Consider the following 19288-nt stretch of genomic DNA (forward strand, 5'->3'; position numbering starts at 1 on the left):
TTATACAGCATTATTCTACAAGCAGGGATAAAGATTTAAATAGACTGAACATTTCTTTGTAATTTAAAATCGGGTTGTGTGTGTGTGTGTAAAGATTTTATCTATTTGAGAGAAAAAGAGTGAGAAAGAGGAGGAGCAGGGAGGAGAGGGAGAAGCAGACTCCCTGTTGAGCAAGGAGCCCAAAGTAGGGCTCCATCCCAGGACTCTGGGGTCATGACATGAGACAGGCAGATGCTTAACTGACTGAGCCACCCAGGTGCCCCTAAAATAGTTTTAATGCAAAAAAAAAAAAAAACAGAAAGAAAAAGAAAATGTGATTTGCTACATCTTAAATTTACCTATATAATGGAAATTATATGGCATACAGTAGACAAGTAAACCATTGTAACAGACAGAGGATCCTGAATTAGATGCAGCCAGTTGCTTTTTGACAATGGTATCAAGGCAATTAAGATGGGTAAAGAATGGACTTCCAATAGATGGTAGTGAAACAACTGGAAGAAAAATATTAATAAATTGTACTTCCTGAAAATTAAAAACTTAGCATTTTAAGAAAATGAAAGGGCATAGATTGTCAACAACTGTGAAGGGTCTACAGTTTCACCCTATTTGTAGACTAACAAGTTAGCCCACCACAGTTTCAACGATACTAGTGGAAAACATGAGATTGGAGATAAAGGACAGTTTATTGCTGTAGCAGTAGCAGTGGCCAGAATACCAGCTTTTTTATGCCAATCCCACAAGCCTCAGGTATTGTGGGATATATTAACAATTGTACAGTTTCTGCCTTTACCCACAGGAAATTGTGGCAATTTGGTCATCAGTAACAACCCTGGAGTTGAGATTGACCTGAATGCCTTCCACCACCATGGTAGGTGATGTCATTGGTCAGTTCAGATAGTCAGGAACAAATTTCGTACCACTTTTTAAAATTGGAAAATTCCTCCTGTAGGGATAACCCCATCATATAGCACATAAATAACAAGCCAGTTATCCCTCTGGGTAACCAAGGGTAGTCTTATTTTGGAGACACCTCCTCAGTCATCTGCAGGCTATATAATATACTGGTAGTGTTTCTTTAAACACTTGAAGTTCTCTTATGACCATTCAAATAAATGACTAGCTTTCACACCAAATATAGTCCCATCTTTGTCACCAAAACTGTCAAGAACTATGAAGAGTTGGAGATTTTACTCTGCTTGCAAATGAGTAAGTTAACCTGCCATAGTGTCATGCTTTTTGAAGACACAAGACTCCTTGATCAGAGACAAAGGACATTGTATTACTCACAGCAAAAGTAGTAGCTAGAATTTTAGTATTTTTCTTCTGGTTCCCTAAGCCCCGTTCCCACAGAACAATACAAAGAGGTCCGTATGACCCCCTGTACAACCAGTGGATTATGTTACTATGTTCCCCTAAGTTTAAGGAACCCAAATCTGCATGCAGTAAGCATGGCTCCCCTTTCCTCCAGAGGGAGGCAGTATCTTCACTATACTAAACAACACGAATGGTTGCCCTTTGATCTTGAAGAGGAACGGTCTCTTCTTATCACTACTTATCTGTTGGACTGCTTGAGTGCCCTTACAACTTAGCACTGGCTTTCTCCAGAGCCAAGCAATAGAAGAGAGAGCAAGACAGAAGCTGTGATGTCTTTTATAACTTATCCATGTAAGTCATTCCCACAATGTACTAGAAAATTCACAAACAACATGCAGCTGAACAACCAGTGGGTCAAAGAAGAAAATGAAGTATCTTGAAACAAATAAAAAACAATATATCAAAACTTATGGGATGCAGCAAAAGCAGTTTTAAAAAGAGAGTTCATAGCAATAAATGCCTATATCAAGAAACAAGAGGATGCCTGGGTGGCTCAGTCATTAAGCATCTGCCTTCAGCTCAGGTCATGATCCCAGGGTCCTGTGACTGAGTCCTTCATTGGGCTCCAAGCTCAGTGGGGCATCTGCTTCTTCCCCCACCCTTCCCTCCTGTTTGTGCTCACTGTCTCTTTCTCTCAAAAATGAATAAATCTTAAAAAAAAAAAAAATAAGAAAAATGTCAAACAACCTAGCTTTATACCTCAAGGAACTAGAAAAAAAATAAAGCACTGAGTTAGCAGTCAGAAGGAAATAAAGATCACTCAAGTAAATGAAATAGAGACTAAAAAGAAAAAGAAAAGATCAATGAAACTAAAACCTAGTTCTTTGAAAGACAAAATTGACAAACCTTTAACTGGACTCACCAAGAAAAAAGAAAGGACTCAAAATCGGAAATGAAACAGATATCACATCTTATACCACAGAAATATAAAGGGCCATAAGAAACTATGAACAGTTATACACGAACAAATTGGACAACCTCAAAGAAATGCATGTTCCCAGAAATATACAACTGACAAAGACTGAATCATGAAGAAATAGAAAATCTGAGGGATGCTTGGCTGGCTCAGTTGGTAGAACATGTGACTGTTGATCTTGGGGTTGTGAGTTCAAGCCCCATGTTGGGCACAAAGCTTGCTTAAAAAGAAAAAAGACTGATTACTAATAAGGACATTGAATCAGTAATCAAAATCTGCCAACAAACAGAAGTCCAGAACCCAACGGCTTCACTGGTGAATTCTACCAACAATTCAAAGAGGAATTAAATACCAATCCTTCTTAAACTTTTCAAAAAATAAATAAATAAAAAACCCTGATACCAGACAAGGAAGGCAAAAGAAAAAATTACAAGCCAATACCTCTCATGAACACAGATGCAAAAATCCTCAATAGAATATTAACAAACCAGATTCAGCAATATATCAAAAGTCCCATATACCATGATCGAGTGTGATTTATTCCAGGGATGCAAGGACAGTTTGTAGATGACATGGTATTATATTTTTAAACCCTGAACACTCCACCAGTCAACTGTTAGAACCAATCAACAAATTCACTAAGGTTTCGGGACATAAAAATCAGTTATACAAAAAAAAAAAAAAAAAAATCTAAGAATAAATTTAACCATGGAGATAAAATACCTGTATACTATCTATGAACAAAGATGAAAGAAACTGAAGAAGACACAAAAAAATGGAAAGATATACCATGCTCGGGGCGCCTGGGTGGCTCAGTGGGTTAAGCCTCTGCCTTCGGCTCAGGTCATGGTCTCAGGGTCCTGGGATCGAGCCCCGCATCGGGCTCTCTGCTCAGCAGGGAGCCTGCTTCCCCCTCTCTCCCTGCCTGCCTCTCTGCCTACTTGTGATCTCTCTCTGTCAAATAAATAAATAAAATCTTTAAAAAAAAAAAAAAAAAGATATACCATGCTCATAGATTGGAAGAATATTGTTAAAATATCCACACTATGCAATGCAATCTGTAGATTCAGTGCAATCATATTAAAATTCCAATGGCATTTTTCACAGAACAAACAATCCTAAAATGTGTATAGAATCACAAAAGACTGAATAGCCAAAGCAGTCTTGAGAAAGAAAGCTGTAGGCATCGTGCTCCCTGGTTTCAAACTATTACAAAACTATAGTAATCAAAACATGATGATACTGGCATGAAAACAGTTACATAGAACAATGGAACAAAATAAAAAGCCCAAAAATAAACCCACACATATATGAAATTAATTTATGATAAAGGAGCCAAGAATATACAATGAAGAAAGGAAAGTCTCTTCAGCAAATGGTGTTGGGAAAACTGGACAGCCACATGCAAAAGAATGAATCTGGGCTACCATCTTACATCATACACAAAAATTAATTCAAAGGGGATTAAAGACTTGAACATAAGACCTGAAACCATGAAACTCCTAGAAGAAAACATAGATGGTAAGCTCCAAGACAAGGCAGATAGATACAGAGAACAAACTGGTGATTGCCAGAGGTAGGGCGGAGGCGAAGTAGGTAAAGGGAGTCAAAAGGTACAAACTTCCAGTTTAAAATAGTTATTGAGATGTAATATACAACATGGTGACTATCATTAGTATGGTATTGCACATTTGAAAGTTGCTAAGAGAATAGATCTTAAAAGTTTTTATCAAAAGAAAAAAATTTGTTACTATGTATGGTGACTGATTTAACTAGACTTACTGTGGTGACCAGTTTGCAATGTATACAAATAGCCAGTCATGTTATACACCTGAAACTAATATAACGTTATATGTCAATTATATTTCAATAAAAGTATATTTACATCATAGGAGGCTGAATTAAGAGTATATGGGAACTCTACTATTTTTACAACTTTTCTATGAATCTGAAATTATTTCAAATTTAAAGGATTTTTTTTTAATTCAAAGATTTTAAAGGAAAATATAAGTTACAGAATGGAAGAAGATATTCATAAAACATATCTGACAAAGATCTTATGTCCACAAAACAAAGAACTCTTAATCAATTAACAAATAAGCAAGACAAACACAGATTCATAAAAGTAATATTCAGTTGGGTCAATAAACATATGTAAATGTAAATATATGTAAACTAGACCATGTGTAATGTGGGAAATGCAAATTATTACCAAAATACATTTCATTCCCATCAGGATGGTCAAAACTAAAACAATGTAATACCAAGTCTGGGTGAAGACCTGGAGGGCCTCTTCATACACTGCTGGTTAGAATGTAAAACAATACAACTTGCTTGGAAAAATATAAAATAAAATAGATACTTTCCCTATGACCTAGCAATTCCACTGCCAGGTATTTATCCAAGAGGAATTAAAACATTTGACCATTAAGACAGGTATAAATAAATGTCCATAGCAGCTGTGTTCATCATACATGCTAACCAGCAGCTGGCTGCTACCCAAATGTCCATCAATAGGAGAATGGATAAACAAATTGTGATACAAGGCTTTTTTCTGAAATGTGTTGTGGAATGTTTGCTCCCAGTTAGCGGCTTTCCTTTTCATTTTTTAAAAGTTTCTTTGAAAGGCCAAAAGTTTAATTTTAGCAAAATTCAAATATTTGCGCTTTTACCATTTTAAAGTTATTATGTTTATATAAATGGTATTCTGATGCTGACAGAAAGTTGCCAAAACCTTTACAGTAAAGGAGTCTCTAGGGGTCATTAACAGGAGTGTCAGCAAATTTGCAAATTTGGATGCATTCTAGAGCCTTTTATTAAAAAAGGGACCCCCACTCAAGGAGAGCCAGTTTGTAAGTAACAGCATAAAAGGACTTAAGTACAATACATAAAAGAGAGATGTGTTTCCTCTAGAACCCAAAAAAGCCTAAAAGATGTTGTGGGTCTGAGAGACTCAAAAGCTGTTTCCTGAAGCATCATGAGTAGAGCAGCCCTCTGTTCACCATTTAATTTTCAAGACTTTAACCAAGGTTACAGGACCTTACACTAAGTATGAGGCAGGGGCCCATTTTCTTGTGAGCTTCTGAATGAGCAGGTCAAATAAATCTCCTCAGGGGACAAAGTCACCAATGTAATGTCATACTTGTCTTCCTACTGAAAGCAGGATATAGTTAAGATCTTGCCCTTAAAGACTGTGTGTGATCACAAGGCTGTTGAGGCTCCCCATGGTAGCTGGGGAGAAGGGTGTCATACTTTGGAGGTGAAGTAGTCTGCACTCAAGGGGCACCTGGATGACATAGTTGGTTAAGCATCCAGCTCCTGGTTTTGGCGCAGGTCATGATCTCAGGATCGTGAGATCAAGCCCCATGTCAGGCTCCACTCCCAGCTACGGAGTCTGCTTGGGTTTCCCTCTACCTCTCTCTCTGCCCCTTCCCCCAAGCCCCCCGCTTGCTCTCTTTCTAAAGTAAGTACATCTTAAAAAAAAAAACAAAACAAAACTAAACTAAAGAGGCTGTAGAAATAGTCACTAAACAAAACATATTCACCAAATCTATAATGGCAAAATATTTACCAGTTGCTGATTGGATGAAGTCAGTAACTGCAATAATACTGACCACTGGGACATTAATGAGACCCACAGCATGAAGCTTGAGGTAATCCACCATGAGGCACCATTCATTCTTCCCAACTTTAAGAGCAGGCCAAATTGAGCTGTTAAATGGCAGAGCAGTGGGGATAATCACCCCTTCTCTAAATGTGTCTTGTATAGTGGGTTTCAATCATTAAAAAGCCACGTTTTAATATACATTGGACATTATTAACTGTTTTAATGGGAGAGGAGGTCCATGGGGTTCCATTTTATCAAGATAATTTGTAAGTGGCAACTACTTAATTTTATTACTCATCCAGTCAGAGAGTCCATGACCACTATGGGATATTTTAGGAGATGGCTACTGCAACCATGAGCAATTTGGCAAGAGTAGTGCCTGTGGTTAAGGTGAGGCGTACCTGTTTATCCTCTCATCATGTTCAGTAGTTCCCCCAATATTATAGGTGGCACTTTGTTTAAGCTTACTGATATCCCAAGTACGACCACAATTTGAGCCCTGTATAAACCCATGAAAGTTTGGCAATTGGTATACTTCAGCAGATTTTAAATTAATTCAAAACCAATATTATAGAAGCACAAAGCCAGTCCGTGCCCTTTTATCTTTGTGTTGTATGAATTCTTTTAGTAAATTTCAGGTTACTACCTGGGTCTAATAGTGTACTTTTGTTTTTAGTTTTTGTTTCCTCCTTATTGTAGACTGAATTGCCCCCCCCACCTCACACATTGAACCCCTAAGCCCCAAAGTGACTATTTGAAAATGGGGCCTTTAAGGAAGTAATTAAGATTAAATGAGGTCATAAGAGTGGGGCCCTAACCTGATAAGACTGGTGTCCTTTTAAGAAGAGGGAGAGAAACCAGGGATCTATTTCTCTTTCTCTTCCTCCCACATACAGAGAAAAGGCCATCTACAAGCCAGGAAGAGAGTTCTCACAAGAAACAACTCTGATGGCACCTTAATCTTGGACTTCTAGCCTCTGGAACTATGGGAAAATAGATTTCTGTTGTCCAAGCTGCTCAGTCTATGGCATTTTATTATAGCCACCCTAACAAACCAATGCACTCCCCCTGTATCCAGGTTTCTTTTTCTTTTCTCCTGCTACTTACTGGTGGTGATTACTAGATGTATTTCAAGGAGGTCTTCTCTACACTCCTCATATTTATAAATTCCTTCTTTCAGAGACTCAAATCAGTATCATCAGGATTAGGGCTCTTCCCCATGACAGTGGTTCAGCGAATGCCTTGGCTGTACCACAGGTATTCCATGGGTGTTTTTGAGGATCAAGATCATTCCGGGGTCAGAGAAATAGGCAGCAGAAGCTATAGAAGAATTTTGTAGGGTCCTATCAAGCCGTGTGCCTTTAGAATAAATCTGAGTAATTCAACTCTTCAAATAATGCCTGCTATTCTTCCACACACAAATGATCACCCAGTGGGCCTATGTACTGTAGAAGCTGCAAGTCTAAGCCCCTCTGTAGAATACGGGCTATAATCTGATTGAGACACACAGCCAGTCAATCACAGGATGAGTCTTTCCTGAATCTAGCGTCAGTCATGGCTTAGGACTGAATCACAACACGCAACTCAATGTAAGACACATAAGACTGGTTTGAGCTGAGATATGACTCAAGACAGCCTAGAGGGCCCCATCCCATACACCTCTCCCTAAACACCAGTTACTGAAACTTCCACCTTGAATTGGTTCAGTCTATAACAGAGGTTTGGTAGAACTCAGCAAATGTAGCACCAAGCCACAAAGAAAACTGAAGCAAGAGAAAAAAGTCCCTCAGCCAGGGGTAGGGGTCCTCCTCTATACATCCTGCTTCCAATACCAATTGTGTCCCTTGCAGAAATAAGATGGACCTCCTCCACACACCAAATTTAGCTCAGATAACCAAGACTGATGATGTCACACACAGAGACACTAGGAGTATACAAAATTCATTTTACTATATAATACAGCTCTCTGAGGCAAACAGGGCAGACTTCCCATATTAGCCCAAAATTGCTTGAGAGAAAAGGAAAAGGAAACTGGCTTGGAGTTTTTCATTGTGGTTGAGAGTGGGGGTGGGGTGAGGGTTCTTGTGCACAGGGAGGGGCTTGCAAGGTCTCAGTCTCCTGGGCTTTTTTTTTAAAAGATTTTATTTATTTACAGACAGAGATCACAAGTAGGCAGAGAAGCAGGCAGAGAGAGAGGGGGGGAGAAGCAGGCTCCCAACTGAGCAGAGAGCCCGATATGAGGCTCAATCCCAGGACCCTGAGATCATGACCTGAGGCAAAGGCAGAGGCTTTAACTCACTGAGCCACCCAGGTGCCCCTCCTGGGCTTTAACAGCTTGCCCAGATGCAGGGCACAAAGGGAAGAGTGAGACTTCAAAGCTATCAGCAATCAAATATCATAAAATGGAGTCAGCTGTTTGTTACCATATTAAATTTTCATGAATGGATGATTCTAGTACATACTGTTTAGGTTAGAATTTGAATAATGTAATGTGTGTTTCACCATTTTAAATAAGACTTTGCAAGTTTTTTCACATAAAGCTATATTCTTGTTTAATAGATCACTTTGATCCCATTTGTTTATCATTTGTCCCTTCTAAATCCTCACAAAATGAGAATAAAGGAATAAAAAAGGCATAAACCCTGGAACAAAGACTAGAAGAGACAACTGTAGCAGTCAGGCAGTGTTAATGAAATTTTGTAAGATGGGGAGGAGTAGATAATTACCAGCATCTTAGGCCTTACCTTTCCCCCCATCTGCCCTTGCAGGAGACTGACTCATGTCACACAAGCCCAGAAGAGCTCAGGAATTAAAGGTGTAGGGTAGGACAAGGGGACTGGATAAAAGACCGCACAGGAGTAGTTTGACACCTCCCTCCAGATCTTTTCCCCAACCTGAATTTGTTATTTAACAGTGTTCCAAGGAAAGGAATAAAAATGGGCAGGAAGGCTTTATTTAAAAATAGCCTGAAGAACACCAATCTAAGATGTCAATTATGCAAACCGTAAGTAACTACTCCCTCAGCCTTTCTCAGGCAGGGTTTAACAAGAGAATTATGCCCTATTGCTCATGCATTTAGTATATGTAATGAACTAACTTCTCTCCTATGCTAGTTATGTACCATCCTTGGGAGAATTTAAAAAAGTGTCATTTCAATAGTTTTCTGTATCTTATCGTTCAGGCAAGGAACCCCAGTTGAGAAAGAGTACCCCCACATAATAATTCAAAAATATTGCTTTCCTAGGAAAATTATAGAGATTAGTACTACCATTAGAGACTTAAGAAAGTATTACTCACATAGCACAAATTTAATTAGAAACTGATGCCAGGGGGCACCTGGGTGGCTCAATGGACAAAGCGTCCAAGGCTTAGTTTCTGCTCAGGCCATGATCTTGGGGCTGTGGAGTGAAGCTCCACATCCGGCTCCATGTTCTGCTCGGAGTCTGCTTGAAATTCTTTCTCTCTCCCTCTCCCCCTGTCCTTCTCCCTCCCCTTACCCCTCCCCGCTCAAGAATGCATGTTTTGTCTAAGATAGATAAACAGACTGACAGAATCTTTTAAAAAAGAAAGAAAAAGAAATTGATGCCAGTCCCAGCTGTGGTACTAGATGTGGTCGTCTTGGGCCAACTTTGTCCCTCTACCTGGAATGAATCCAGACCACTATCTTATACCACTTACACTTAAAATGGATTAAAGACTTGAATCTAGAGTTCCAAAGGGGAGTGGAAAGAGGACCCCAGAGAGCCCCAAGCAGCTTCACTGCCTCCAGTGGCCTTCTTCACACCCTGGGAGGAGCTACAGCTGGCCCCAGTCACCATCACTGCAACCACGAGCAGCCAACCGCCACCCCCACCCTCAGCGTCGCAGACACCAAGCCCTACACCACTGAAGTGGCTTCACATAGCTGGCGCCTGCCAGCGGGGACAAGATCATCGCAAGGAAGGTTGTGGGAACAGTAAATGGTTCAATGTAAGAAACTGGTATAGTTTCATCAACAGGAATAACACCAAGGAAGATGTGTTTGTGTGTCAGACTACCATAAAGAATAACCCCGGAAGTACCTTCACAATGTAGGAGATGGAGAGACCGTGGAGTTTGATGAATGAGAAAAGGTTTCAGAGGCATAAATGTGACAGGGCCTGGTGGATCTCTAGTGTACAGCAGTGGATATGCGGCAGACCGTAACCATTATACGTGCTACCCACATCACAGGGGTCCTCCACATCACAACTCCCAGCACAGTTACCAGAATAGTGAGTGGGGAAAAGGACAGAAGGATTGGAGCCTGCTCCTGAAGGCCAGGCCTAACAGTGCTGCCTTCCCACAGGTGAGGGTTCCCCCCTTACTACATGCAGAGCCTCCATGGCCATGGACCACAGTCTTCCAACCCTCCTGTGCAGGGAGAGATGATGGAAGGTGCTGACACCCAGAAGGCAGGAGAACAAGGTAGACCAGTGAGACAGAATATGCATCCGGATTATACACCACGATTCTGCAGGGGTCCTCCTCACCAAAGACAGCCTAGAGAGGAGAGCAATGAAAAAGCTAAGGAAAATCAAGAAGATGAGATCCAAGGTCAGCAGCCACCTCAACGTTCGCACCATCGCAGATACCCAGAAAACCCTAAACCACAAGATGGCAAAGAGACAAAAGCAGCGAGTCCACCAGCTGAGGATTCATCCACTTCCTAGGCTGAGCAGGGCAGCTCTGACTAAATGCCAGCTTACCATCTCTACACCATCAACAAGAAGAAATGAATATGAAATTCTAGCAATACAAAATGAACAAAAGTTTGGACTTGAAGACCTTAAGTGCTTGCTTTTTGCCCACTGATCAGATAAATAGCACTGTCTGCATTATCTATGCAGCATGGGGCTTTTATTATTTTTACCTAAAGACGTCTCTTTTTGGAAATGAAAAAGTCTTAAAAAAAAAAACCTGGTTTTTCTCAATACATCTTTAAAGATTTTTAAATTGTCTCATAACTGGTCACGTTGAGATTTTTAAGAATCTTATTTTTAATTTGTAATAAAGATTTACAATTTGATTTTTAAACAGTCAACAAATGGCAAGCACCAGTTAATAAAGGTCTTAGATAATTAAAAAAAAAAAGAAAGAAAGAAAGAAAAACTTGAACCTCAGACTTGAAGTCTTAAAAATCCTAGAAGAGGGGCACCTGGGTGGCTCAGTGGGTTAAGCCACTGCCTTCAGCTCGGGTCATGATCTCAGGGTCCTGGGATGGAGCCCCGCATCGGGCTCTCTGCTCAAAGGGGAGCCTGCTTCCGCCCCCCCCCACCCGCCACTGCTCCCGCTTGCCTCTCTGCCTACTTATGATTTCTCTGTCAAATAAATAAATAAAATCTTAAAAAAAAAAAAAAACAGTAATCTTCTTGACAAAGGTCCTGGCAATGACTCTCTGGATCTGACACCAAAAGGAAAGGCAACAAAAGCAAAAATAAGTAGAACTACATCAAACTAAAAGCTTTCTGGACAGCAAAGGAAACTATCAACAAAAATGAAAATGCAGTGCACTGACTGGGAGTAGATATTTGCAAATTCTATATCTAATAAGGGGTTACTATACAAAACATTAAAGAACTCAGTACAACTCAATAGCAGAAAAACAGTCTGATTAAAAAATGGACAGAGGACCTAAATAGATATTTTTCCAAAGAAGACATACAGATGGCCAACAGATACATGAAAAGATGCCCAAGATCACTAATCATCAGGGAAATGCAAGTCAGAACCACAAAGAGATATCACCTCACACTTGTTAGAATGGCTAGTATCAAAAGGACAAGAAAAAAAAGTGTTGGGAAGGATGTGGAAGAAAAGGAACCTTTGTGCACACTGTTGGTGGGAAGGTAAATTGGTGCAGGCACTATGGAAAACAGTATGGAGATTCCTCAAGAAATTAAAAATAGAACTACCATATGATCCAGTAATTCCATATCTGGGTACTTATCTGAAGGAAACTGAAAATACTAACAGCAAAAAGCTATATGCACCTCAATGTTTCCTGCAGCATTATTTACAGTAGCCAAGATATAGAAACAATCTTTAAGTGTTCATTGACAGATGAAAGGGAAAAATAATGTGCTGTGTATATATATTATGTATATAAGTGTACATAAAATATACATATATATGTGTGAGTGCATGTGTGTGTATACACACAATTATTCAACCATAAAAAAAGAAGAAATTCTTGCCATTTGTGACAACATGGATGGACCTTGAGAGCATTATGCTAAGTGAAGTAAGTCAGAGTAAGGCAAATACCATATGATATCATTTATATTGGAATCCAAAAACAAACGAACAAGAAATCATGCTCATAGATACAGAGAACAGATTGGTAGTTGCCAGAAGGGGAGGGTAGGGAGTAGGTGAAATGGATGAAGGAGTTCAAAAGGTACAAACTTCTAGTTACGAAATAAGTCATGGGATACAGCATGACAACTGTAGATAATACTGTATTGCATATTTGAAAGTTGCTAAGAGTAAATCTTAATAACTCATCAGATACCACCTCAAATCTGTCAGAATGGGTAAGATTAACAACACAAGAGTGAACAGGTGTTAGCGAGGATGTGGACAAAGGGGAGCCCTCTCGCACTGTTGGTGAGAATGGGATCGGGTTGCTGCCACTCTGGAAAACAGTGTGGAGATTCCTCAAAAAGTTAAAAATAGAGCTACCCTACGATCGGGCAATTATACTCACTATTAGATATTTACCCAAAGGATACAAACATACTAATTTGAATGGGTACATGCACATCAGTGTTTATAGCAGCATTATCAACAATAGCCAAACTTTGGAGAGAACCCCAGTGTCCGTAAGAAGATGTAGTATGGGGATGTTTTGGTGGCTCAGTCGGTTGAGCATCTGCCTTCTGCTGGGTTCATGATCCCAGGGTCTTGGGATCGAGTCCTGCATCAGTCCTGCTTGCTCATCAGGGAGCCTGCTTCTCCCTCTGCCTACTGCTCCCCCTGCTTGTGCTCACTCTGACAAATAAATAAAATCTTTAAAAAAGAAAAAAAGCGAAAAGAAAAAAAAAGATGTGGTATATTGGGGCACCTGGGTGGCTCAGTTGGTTAAGCAACTGTCTTTGACTCAGGTGATGATTCCAAGGTCCTGGGATGGAGCCCTGAGTTGGGATGCTCAGCAGGGAGTCTGCTTCTCCCTCTCCCACTGTTTGTGCTCTCTCACTCAGTCTCTCTTAAAATAAATAAAATCTTTTACAAAATTTCTTTAGGGACGCCTGGGTGGCTCAGTTGGTTAAGCGGCTGCCTTCGGCTCAGGTCATGATTCCAGCATCCTGGGATCAAGTCCCACATCAGGCTCCTTGCTCAGCAGAGAGCCTGCTTCTCCCTCTGCCTGCCACTCTGTCTGCCTGTGCTCACTCTCTCTGACAAATAAAATCTTTAAAAAATTTCTTTAAAAGTGGTGTGTGTGTGTGTGTGTGTGTGTGTGTACATATACACACAATGGCATTTTACTCAGCCATCAAAAAGAGTGAAATCTTAACCATTTGCAAGGAAGTGCATGGAGCTAGCGTATATTATGCTAAGTGAAGTAAGTCAGAGAAAGACAAATATCAAATGATTTCACTTATACGTGGAATTTAAGAAGCAAAACAGATGACCATGTGGGAGGGGAAAAAAGGGAAACCAACCATAAGAGACTCTTAAGGATGGAGAACAAACTGAGAGGTGATGGAGGGAGGTGAGTGGGGGATGGCTAAATGGGGGATGAGTATTAGAGCAGGCACTTGTTGTGACAAGCATTGGGTGTTGCATGTAAGTGATGAATCACTGAATTCTACTTCTGAAATCAGTGTTGCACAGTATGTTAACTAAATAGAATTTAAATAATTTTCTTAAAGTTCTCATCACAAGAAAACAAAATTCTGTCACTATATACGGTGACATGTTAACTAGACTTATGTTATCATTTAATACAGTTGACTCTTGAACAGCATGGGGGGTGGGGTGCCAGTCCACCCCCACACCTTGTGCTCAGTTGAAAACCTTGTAACTTTTGACTCCCCCAAAATTACTATTAGCCTATGATTGCCCAGAAGCCTGATAATATAATAAGTCAATTAACACATATTTTAGGGGTGCCTGAGTGGCTCAGTAAGTTGGGTGTCCACCTTCAACTCAGGTCGTGGTTCTAGGGTCCTGAGATCAAGCCCCACGTTGGGCTCTTTGCTCAGCAGGGAGCCTGCTTCTCCCTCTCCCTGCCATTCCCCGTGCTTATGCTCTTTCTCGCTGTCAATAAATAAATTTTAAAAGTTTTTTAAAAACACATATTTTGTATGTATTATATATTCTTACAATAAAGCTGGAAAACAAATGTTACTAAAATCATTTACAGTGTTGTATTTACTTAAAAAAAAAAACAAAAAAAACAAAAAAAACCTGTGTGTAGGTGGACCCATGCAGTTCAAACCCATGTTGTTCAAGCAAGGATCAACTATATATACAAATATCCAATCATTGTGTTATACATATGAAACTATTGTAATGTTGTGTGTAATTATACCTCAATTAAAAAAAAATCCCTCCAGGGACACCTGGGTGGCTCAGACACCTGACATCTGCCTGTGGCTCAGGTCATGGTCTCAGGATTGTGGGATCAAATCCCTACATCAGGGGTGCCTGGGTGGCTCAGTTGGTTAAGTGACTGCCTTCAGCTCAGGTCATGATCCTGGAGTCCCGGGATCAAGTCCTGAATGGGGCCCCTGCTCAGCAGGGAGTCTGCTTTTCCCTCTGATCCACACCCCTCTCATGCTCTCTCTCTCTCTCAAGTAAATAAATAAAATCTTAAAAAAAAAAAAAAATCCCCACATCAGACTCCCTGTTCAGTGGGGAATCTGCTTGAGTTTCTCTCCCTCCGATTCTCTCTTTCCCCTACCTATGCCATGCTTGCGCTCACTCTCTAATAAATAAACCCTTAAAAAAAAAAAAAAAATCCCTCCAGTAGCTTTACTGTCATGCAGAATAAAGGAGCCAGCATCCTTGCAGTGGCCTCGAAGTCCTTATGTGATTTTACCTTCTTACCTTTCTGGCCACATCTCCTGACCCTGCCCCGCTTTGCTGAAGCCACCCTAGTCATCCCATTATGGCTCAGACATCCTAGACATCTTCCACCTGAAGCCTATTACAATTTTCTCTTTCCTATCTCAGAGTAATCCTGCTGTATTGTATTTTACTGTGTATCAAATCACCACAACACTTAGTGGCATAAAATATTTTTTTTTAAAGATTTTATTTATTTGTCAGAGAGAGGGAGAGAGAGTGAGCACAGGCAGACAGAATGGCAGGCAGAGGCAGAGGGAGAAGCAGGCTCCCCGCAGAGCAAGGAGCCCGATGTGGGACTCGATCCCAGGATGCTAGGATCATGACCTGAACCGAAGGCAGCTGCTTAACCAACTGAGCCACCCAGGCGTCCCATAAAATATTTTTTAAAAGACTGGATCAAACATACTTTAGTCCGTTTCTCCAGGGGGATTTATTTACTGTTGCTCCCCAGAGAGGAAGTAAAGAAGTACATGCATTGTCTTGGCCAAAGTTTCTCAGGTATCTTTAGTAAAGAACCAGATTTAAAATATTTTTAGTTTTGGGGGGGGGGTAAAGAGCATGCGAGTTGGGGGGGGGGGGGGAGGGGGGGGGGGAATCTCAAGCAGACTCCCTGCTGAGCATGGAGCCCAATGTGGGGCTTGATCTCCCAACCCATGAGATCATGACCTAAGCCAAAATCAAGAGTCAGTCACCCAACCCACTGAGCCACCCAGGCACCCAGTTTAGAACATTTTCATTTCCATCTGTTGCTGACCAATCTGTAGTCCTATTGTGCCAAAGAAGAATGCAGCTCACACTTAATGTGACCCGCCATGGTAGTTTGACATTTTACTGGCTTATATTCTGTTTAAAAAAGAAGAGTTTTCTCTGATTGACTTACTTCACTCAGCATAATACCTCTAGTTCCATAATCCCTCTAGTTCCACCCACATTGTTGCAAAAAAAAAAAAAAAAAATTTCATTTCTTTTGATGGCTGCGTAGTATTCCATTACAATTATCATATGATCTCCCAGATATGAGGAATTTGAGAGGCAGAGTGTGGGGGTTGGGGGATAGGGAAGGAAAAAATGAAACAAGATGGGATTGGGAGGGAGATAAACTATAAGAGACTCTTAATCTCACAAAACAAACTGAGGGTTGCAGGGGGTAGGGGAGTGTGGAGAGGGTGGTTGCGTTATGGACATTGGGGAGGGTATGTGATATAGTGAGTGCTGTGAAGTGTGTAAGCCTGACAATTCACAGACCTGTACCCCTGGAGCAAATAATACATTTTTTGTTAATAAAAACAAAACAAAACAAAACAAAGAAGAAGAAGAAACGTTTTTGCTCACATACTTGGTTGTTGTGGCAGTTTTAATTTGCTGGCTCTAACCCTTACTTCAAGTTTATGGACTTACTTTGTCGCAGATGGGTAACAAACTGTTGGCAGATTGGCACCAGCCCACAGCCACCCTTTAGGGTCACTGGTCCAAAGGTAGACCTCTCTTTTGGGGAAGATAGCTAACTCATAGATGAGGAGACGTTTCTGGGCACAACATGAAGTGATTGCTGCTGAAGGGTCACAACCTTGGAACAACAGTTTGGGGGAAGTTACAAGAAATTCTTTAAAGAAGAGTTTCTCCTCTTAAGAGTGAAAGGACACTTGAAGTGATTTTTTAAAGTTATTTTGTTTGGTTGTCTTTACATACGATTTATTCATATAAATAGTCAAGGGTCCTTAACTGCTCGGTTTTTAAATTGGAAAGGAAAACTGTAGAGGTGAACATCAAATATGCATCCTGAAACACAAAGCCAGTATAGAACATGGATTTGGAAGGTAGCAGAATATTAGATATACCATTCGCATTATTCGGTATCCATTATCAGATATATCTGATATATCTGATACTTTAAGTGGTGATGCTCTTTTGCAAGGATATTATTTCTTAAATAAATGTCCAAGAATTTGAGTGGAGCTGAATCTATTAAAAATTGTTGAATCCAAAATTGTAACTTTTGCAATTATATAAAATAATAATCATTAGTAGGTCATTTCAATAGAAATATTCATTAGGGAGTTTTAATATCTATCAGATAGAAATGGACCTTTTGTCTTTAAAGAAAATATAATAAATACATATAAAATTTCTTCTAAATTGGCCATAAGTTTTCAGTACCTAATTGCATGATACTTAGTAATTAACATTTTATGGTCTACAGCTGTGAGGGGGAAGGTATGTATAGATTACTCAAAAAATAGAGTGTGCTTTCCCGTACAGCTTCCAACTCCTCTCCCCCAAGAATAGTAAGGATTTTCAAAGACATCAAATCTTTGAACATATGTGGTTTTATGATAAAAATCTATCCCAAAGGGATATTATTTGGGAATACAATTTAAATTTTCATATCAGCTCTTACTTTAGTAGATATATTTTGAGGTCATTACATAAAAATATTGAATAATTTGAAAACTTACTCATTTTTTATTCAGTATGGAGATTTATTCCCAGAGCGGGGCTTTTCTGATGCAAAATTGGAATGCTTGTGTAGTCACAACAGCTGTCCCCACACCATGTGGTGTCTTCCATTACTTTACTGTAGAGATGAATTTTTGGCCCAGTGTCTCAGTAATATTGGACACACATGGTTTTAAGTGGCAAAGCAGTATGCTTATGCATTCATTTGACTTTCACAGCTACAGTTGGCTCCAGATTAGAACAAGGAGAATACATTCACACCATGGCCACCCTCATGGCTGCTGTAGTAGCTGGATCACAGTAGGCTCTGTTGCTTCTAAAGACACAACTAACTATTGCTGAGGAATTACACATTCACCAAAGTGCCTTACAGCTGTAGGAGAGAGAATAATGAATTGCTAAAGGGATTCTTTCAAAGATTTCAGATTATGGGCCTAGTTATGATCGATCCAGTTTTTTTTAATATTAATAATGAAAAGCACAGCCATGAAATAACTATGAAACTAAAAGGAAAGATTGTCATAGCAATAGATGATTTTTTTAGAATGTCAGTCCAGATACTTAAAATGTTTCCTTCCCAGAAAAAAAGTGGCACTGTACTTTAAGATTCATTAACAAAGAATTAAAATCTGATTTTTAATGTCCATTATTCATGTCTGCAGCATATTTGGAAAGCCGGTGGATTAAAAATAGGAATTATTGTAAAGAATTAGTTTAATATGTGACACAATGGCTTACAGTATTGATATTTTAGACAACTTTTTGCTTAAAAAGTTTGTATGATTAATACAGAGGTAAGATGACTTGATTTAATGTGAATTTGCATTGTTACACTATATAGTTTGAATACTGTATCTCTGTGCAATGTCAACCTCAGGACTCCTGGTATGACTTTTACCATAAACTTAAATTCTTATTCTCTTTGGGCATTGCTGAAGTCAGTTGGTGTAATTATTAAAGTTTCAGCTTTTTTAGGAATAAAAATATTTCCTTGGAAATCCACTCATGTCCCGCTAATGCCCATATAATATTTTTCCCCTAAATAAAGTTAAAACAAACAAGCAAAAAGAAAAAAACCTTCAGTGTAAATTTTCAAATTATTGGATATGGCGCATTAGACTTCTGATATTCATTAAATATCAAAGAAATTCTGACTATACCCTATGGAGACTACCTTTTTATAGAAGTGAATTTATGCATGTATGGTACCGGCTGTACTGATGAATATGTTTGAGGCTTTCAGCTTTTAGTGGATACAAAATAGAATGATTGATAAAATCCTCCCTACTATTGGCTATTATTTACTGACTCTTAAGTGGCAGGTTGTATTTATGCCAATTTATCTGCTTCAGGGAACATTCTTGATAGCAGAACAAAGTGAATAAAAGTAGTTTGCTTTGCAAATGAATGCAAATGGGAGAGCCTTTCGGAAAGCCCTTTAACAGGGGCAGTGCACTTTGATTATGAGTGAAGCTGCCATTTGGACATGGTGAAAAGAGCACGCTTGAACCATTGATTGGGGGAGACAGTAAAAAGTCAGGAAGGGCCCCGTTAAGCTTGCAGTGAGGCAGGCGGATGTCAGTGTGGTTAGAGCACAGTGGGAGAATGACAGGGAGGATTAGTGTCAGGGAGAAGCTTTGCTGTAGCTGTGGAGATAGTCCCTGGGGTCACTCACCTCTGACTGTTTTTCTGTGCTGATGGTTCTGTAATGCAAACAGCCTGATGTATGCCTGTTCATTATCGGAAATGGTGATTAGAAAAGGTATTTGTCTCAAAGGTTTCCTTCTTTTTTTTCTTTTTTAATTCAAGAAAATAAGGTGGCCTTCCTCCATTTCTCT

At 39.7% G+C, this 19288-nt stretch overlaps 2 protein-coding genes across 2 annotated transcripts in view; both read left to right on the forward strand.

Moving 5' to 3' along the window:
- Positions 1-19288, forward strand: part of DNAJC1 (DnaJ heat shock protein family (Hsp40) member C1) — a 215946-nt gene that overhangs the window by 165243 nt on the left and 31415 nt on the right. The window lies entirely within an intron of this gene.
- Positions 9869-10637, forward strand: LOC116881208 (Y-box-binding protein 1-like). Its single transcript, XM_032880836.1, has one exon. The coding sequence runs from the start codon at positions 10250-10252 to the stop codon at positions 10589-10591; it is 342 nt and encodes a 113-aa protein (XP_032736727.1). The 5' UTR covers positions 9869-10249; the 3' UTR covers positions 10592-10637.

Source organism: Lontra canadensis, unplaced genomic scaffold (assembly GCF_010015895.1).
Source record: "Lontra canadensis isolate GAN:19392208 unplaced genomic scaffold, GSC_riverotter_1.0 scaffold72, whole genome shotgun sequence".
In the NCBI taxonomy this organism is placed as follows: domain Eukaryota; kingdom Metazoa; phylum Chordata; class Mammalia; order Carnivora; family Mustelidae; genus Lontra; species Lontra canadensis.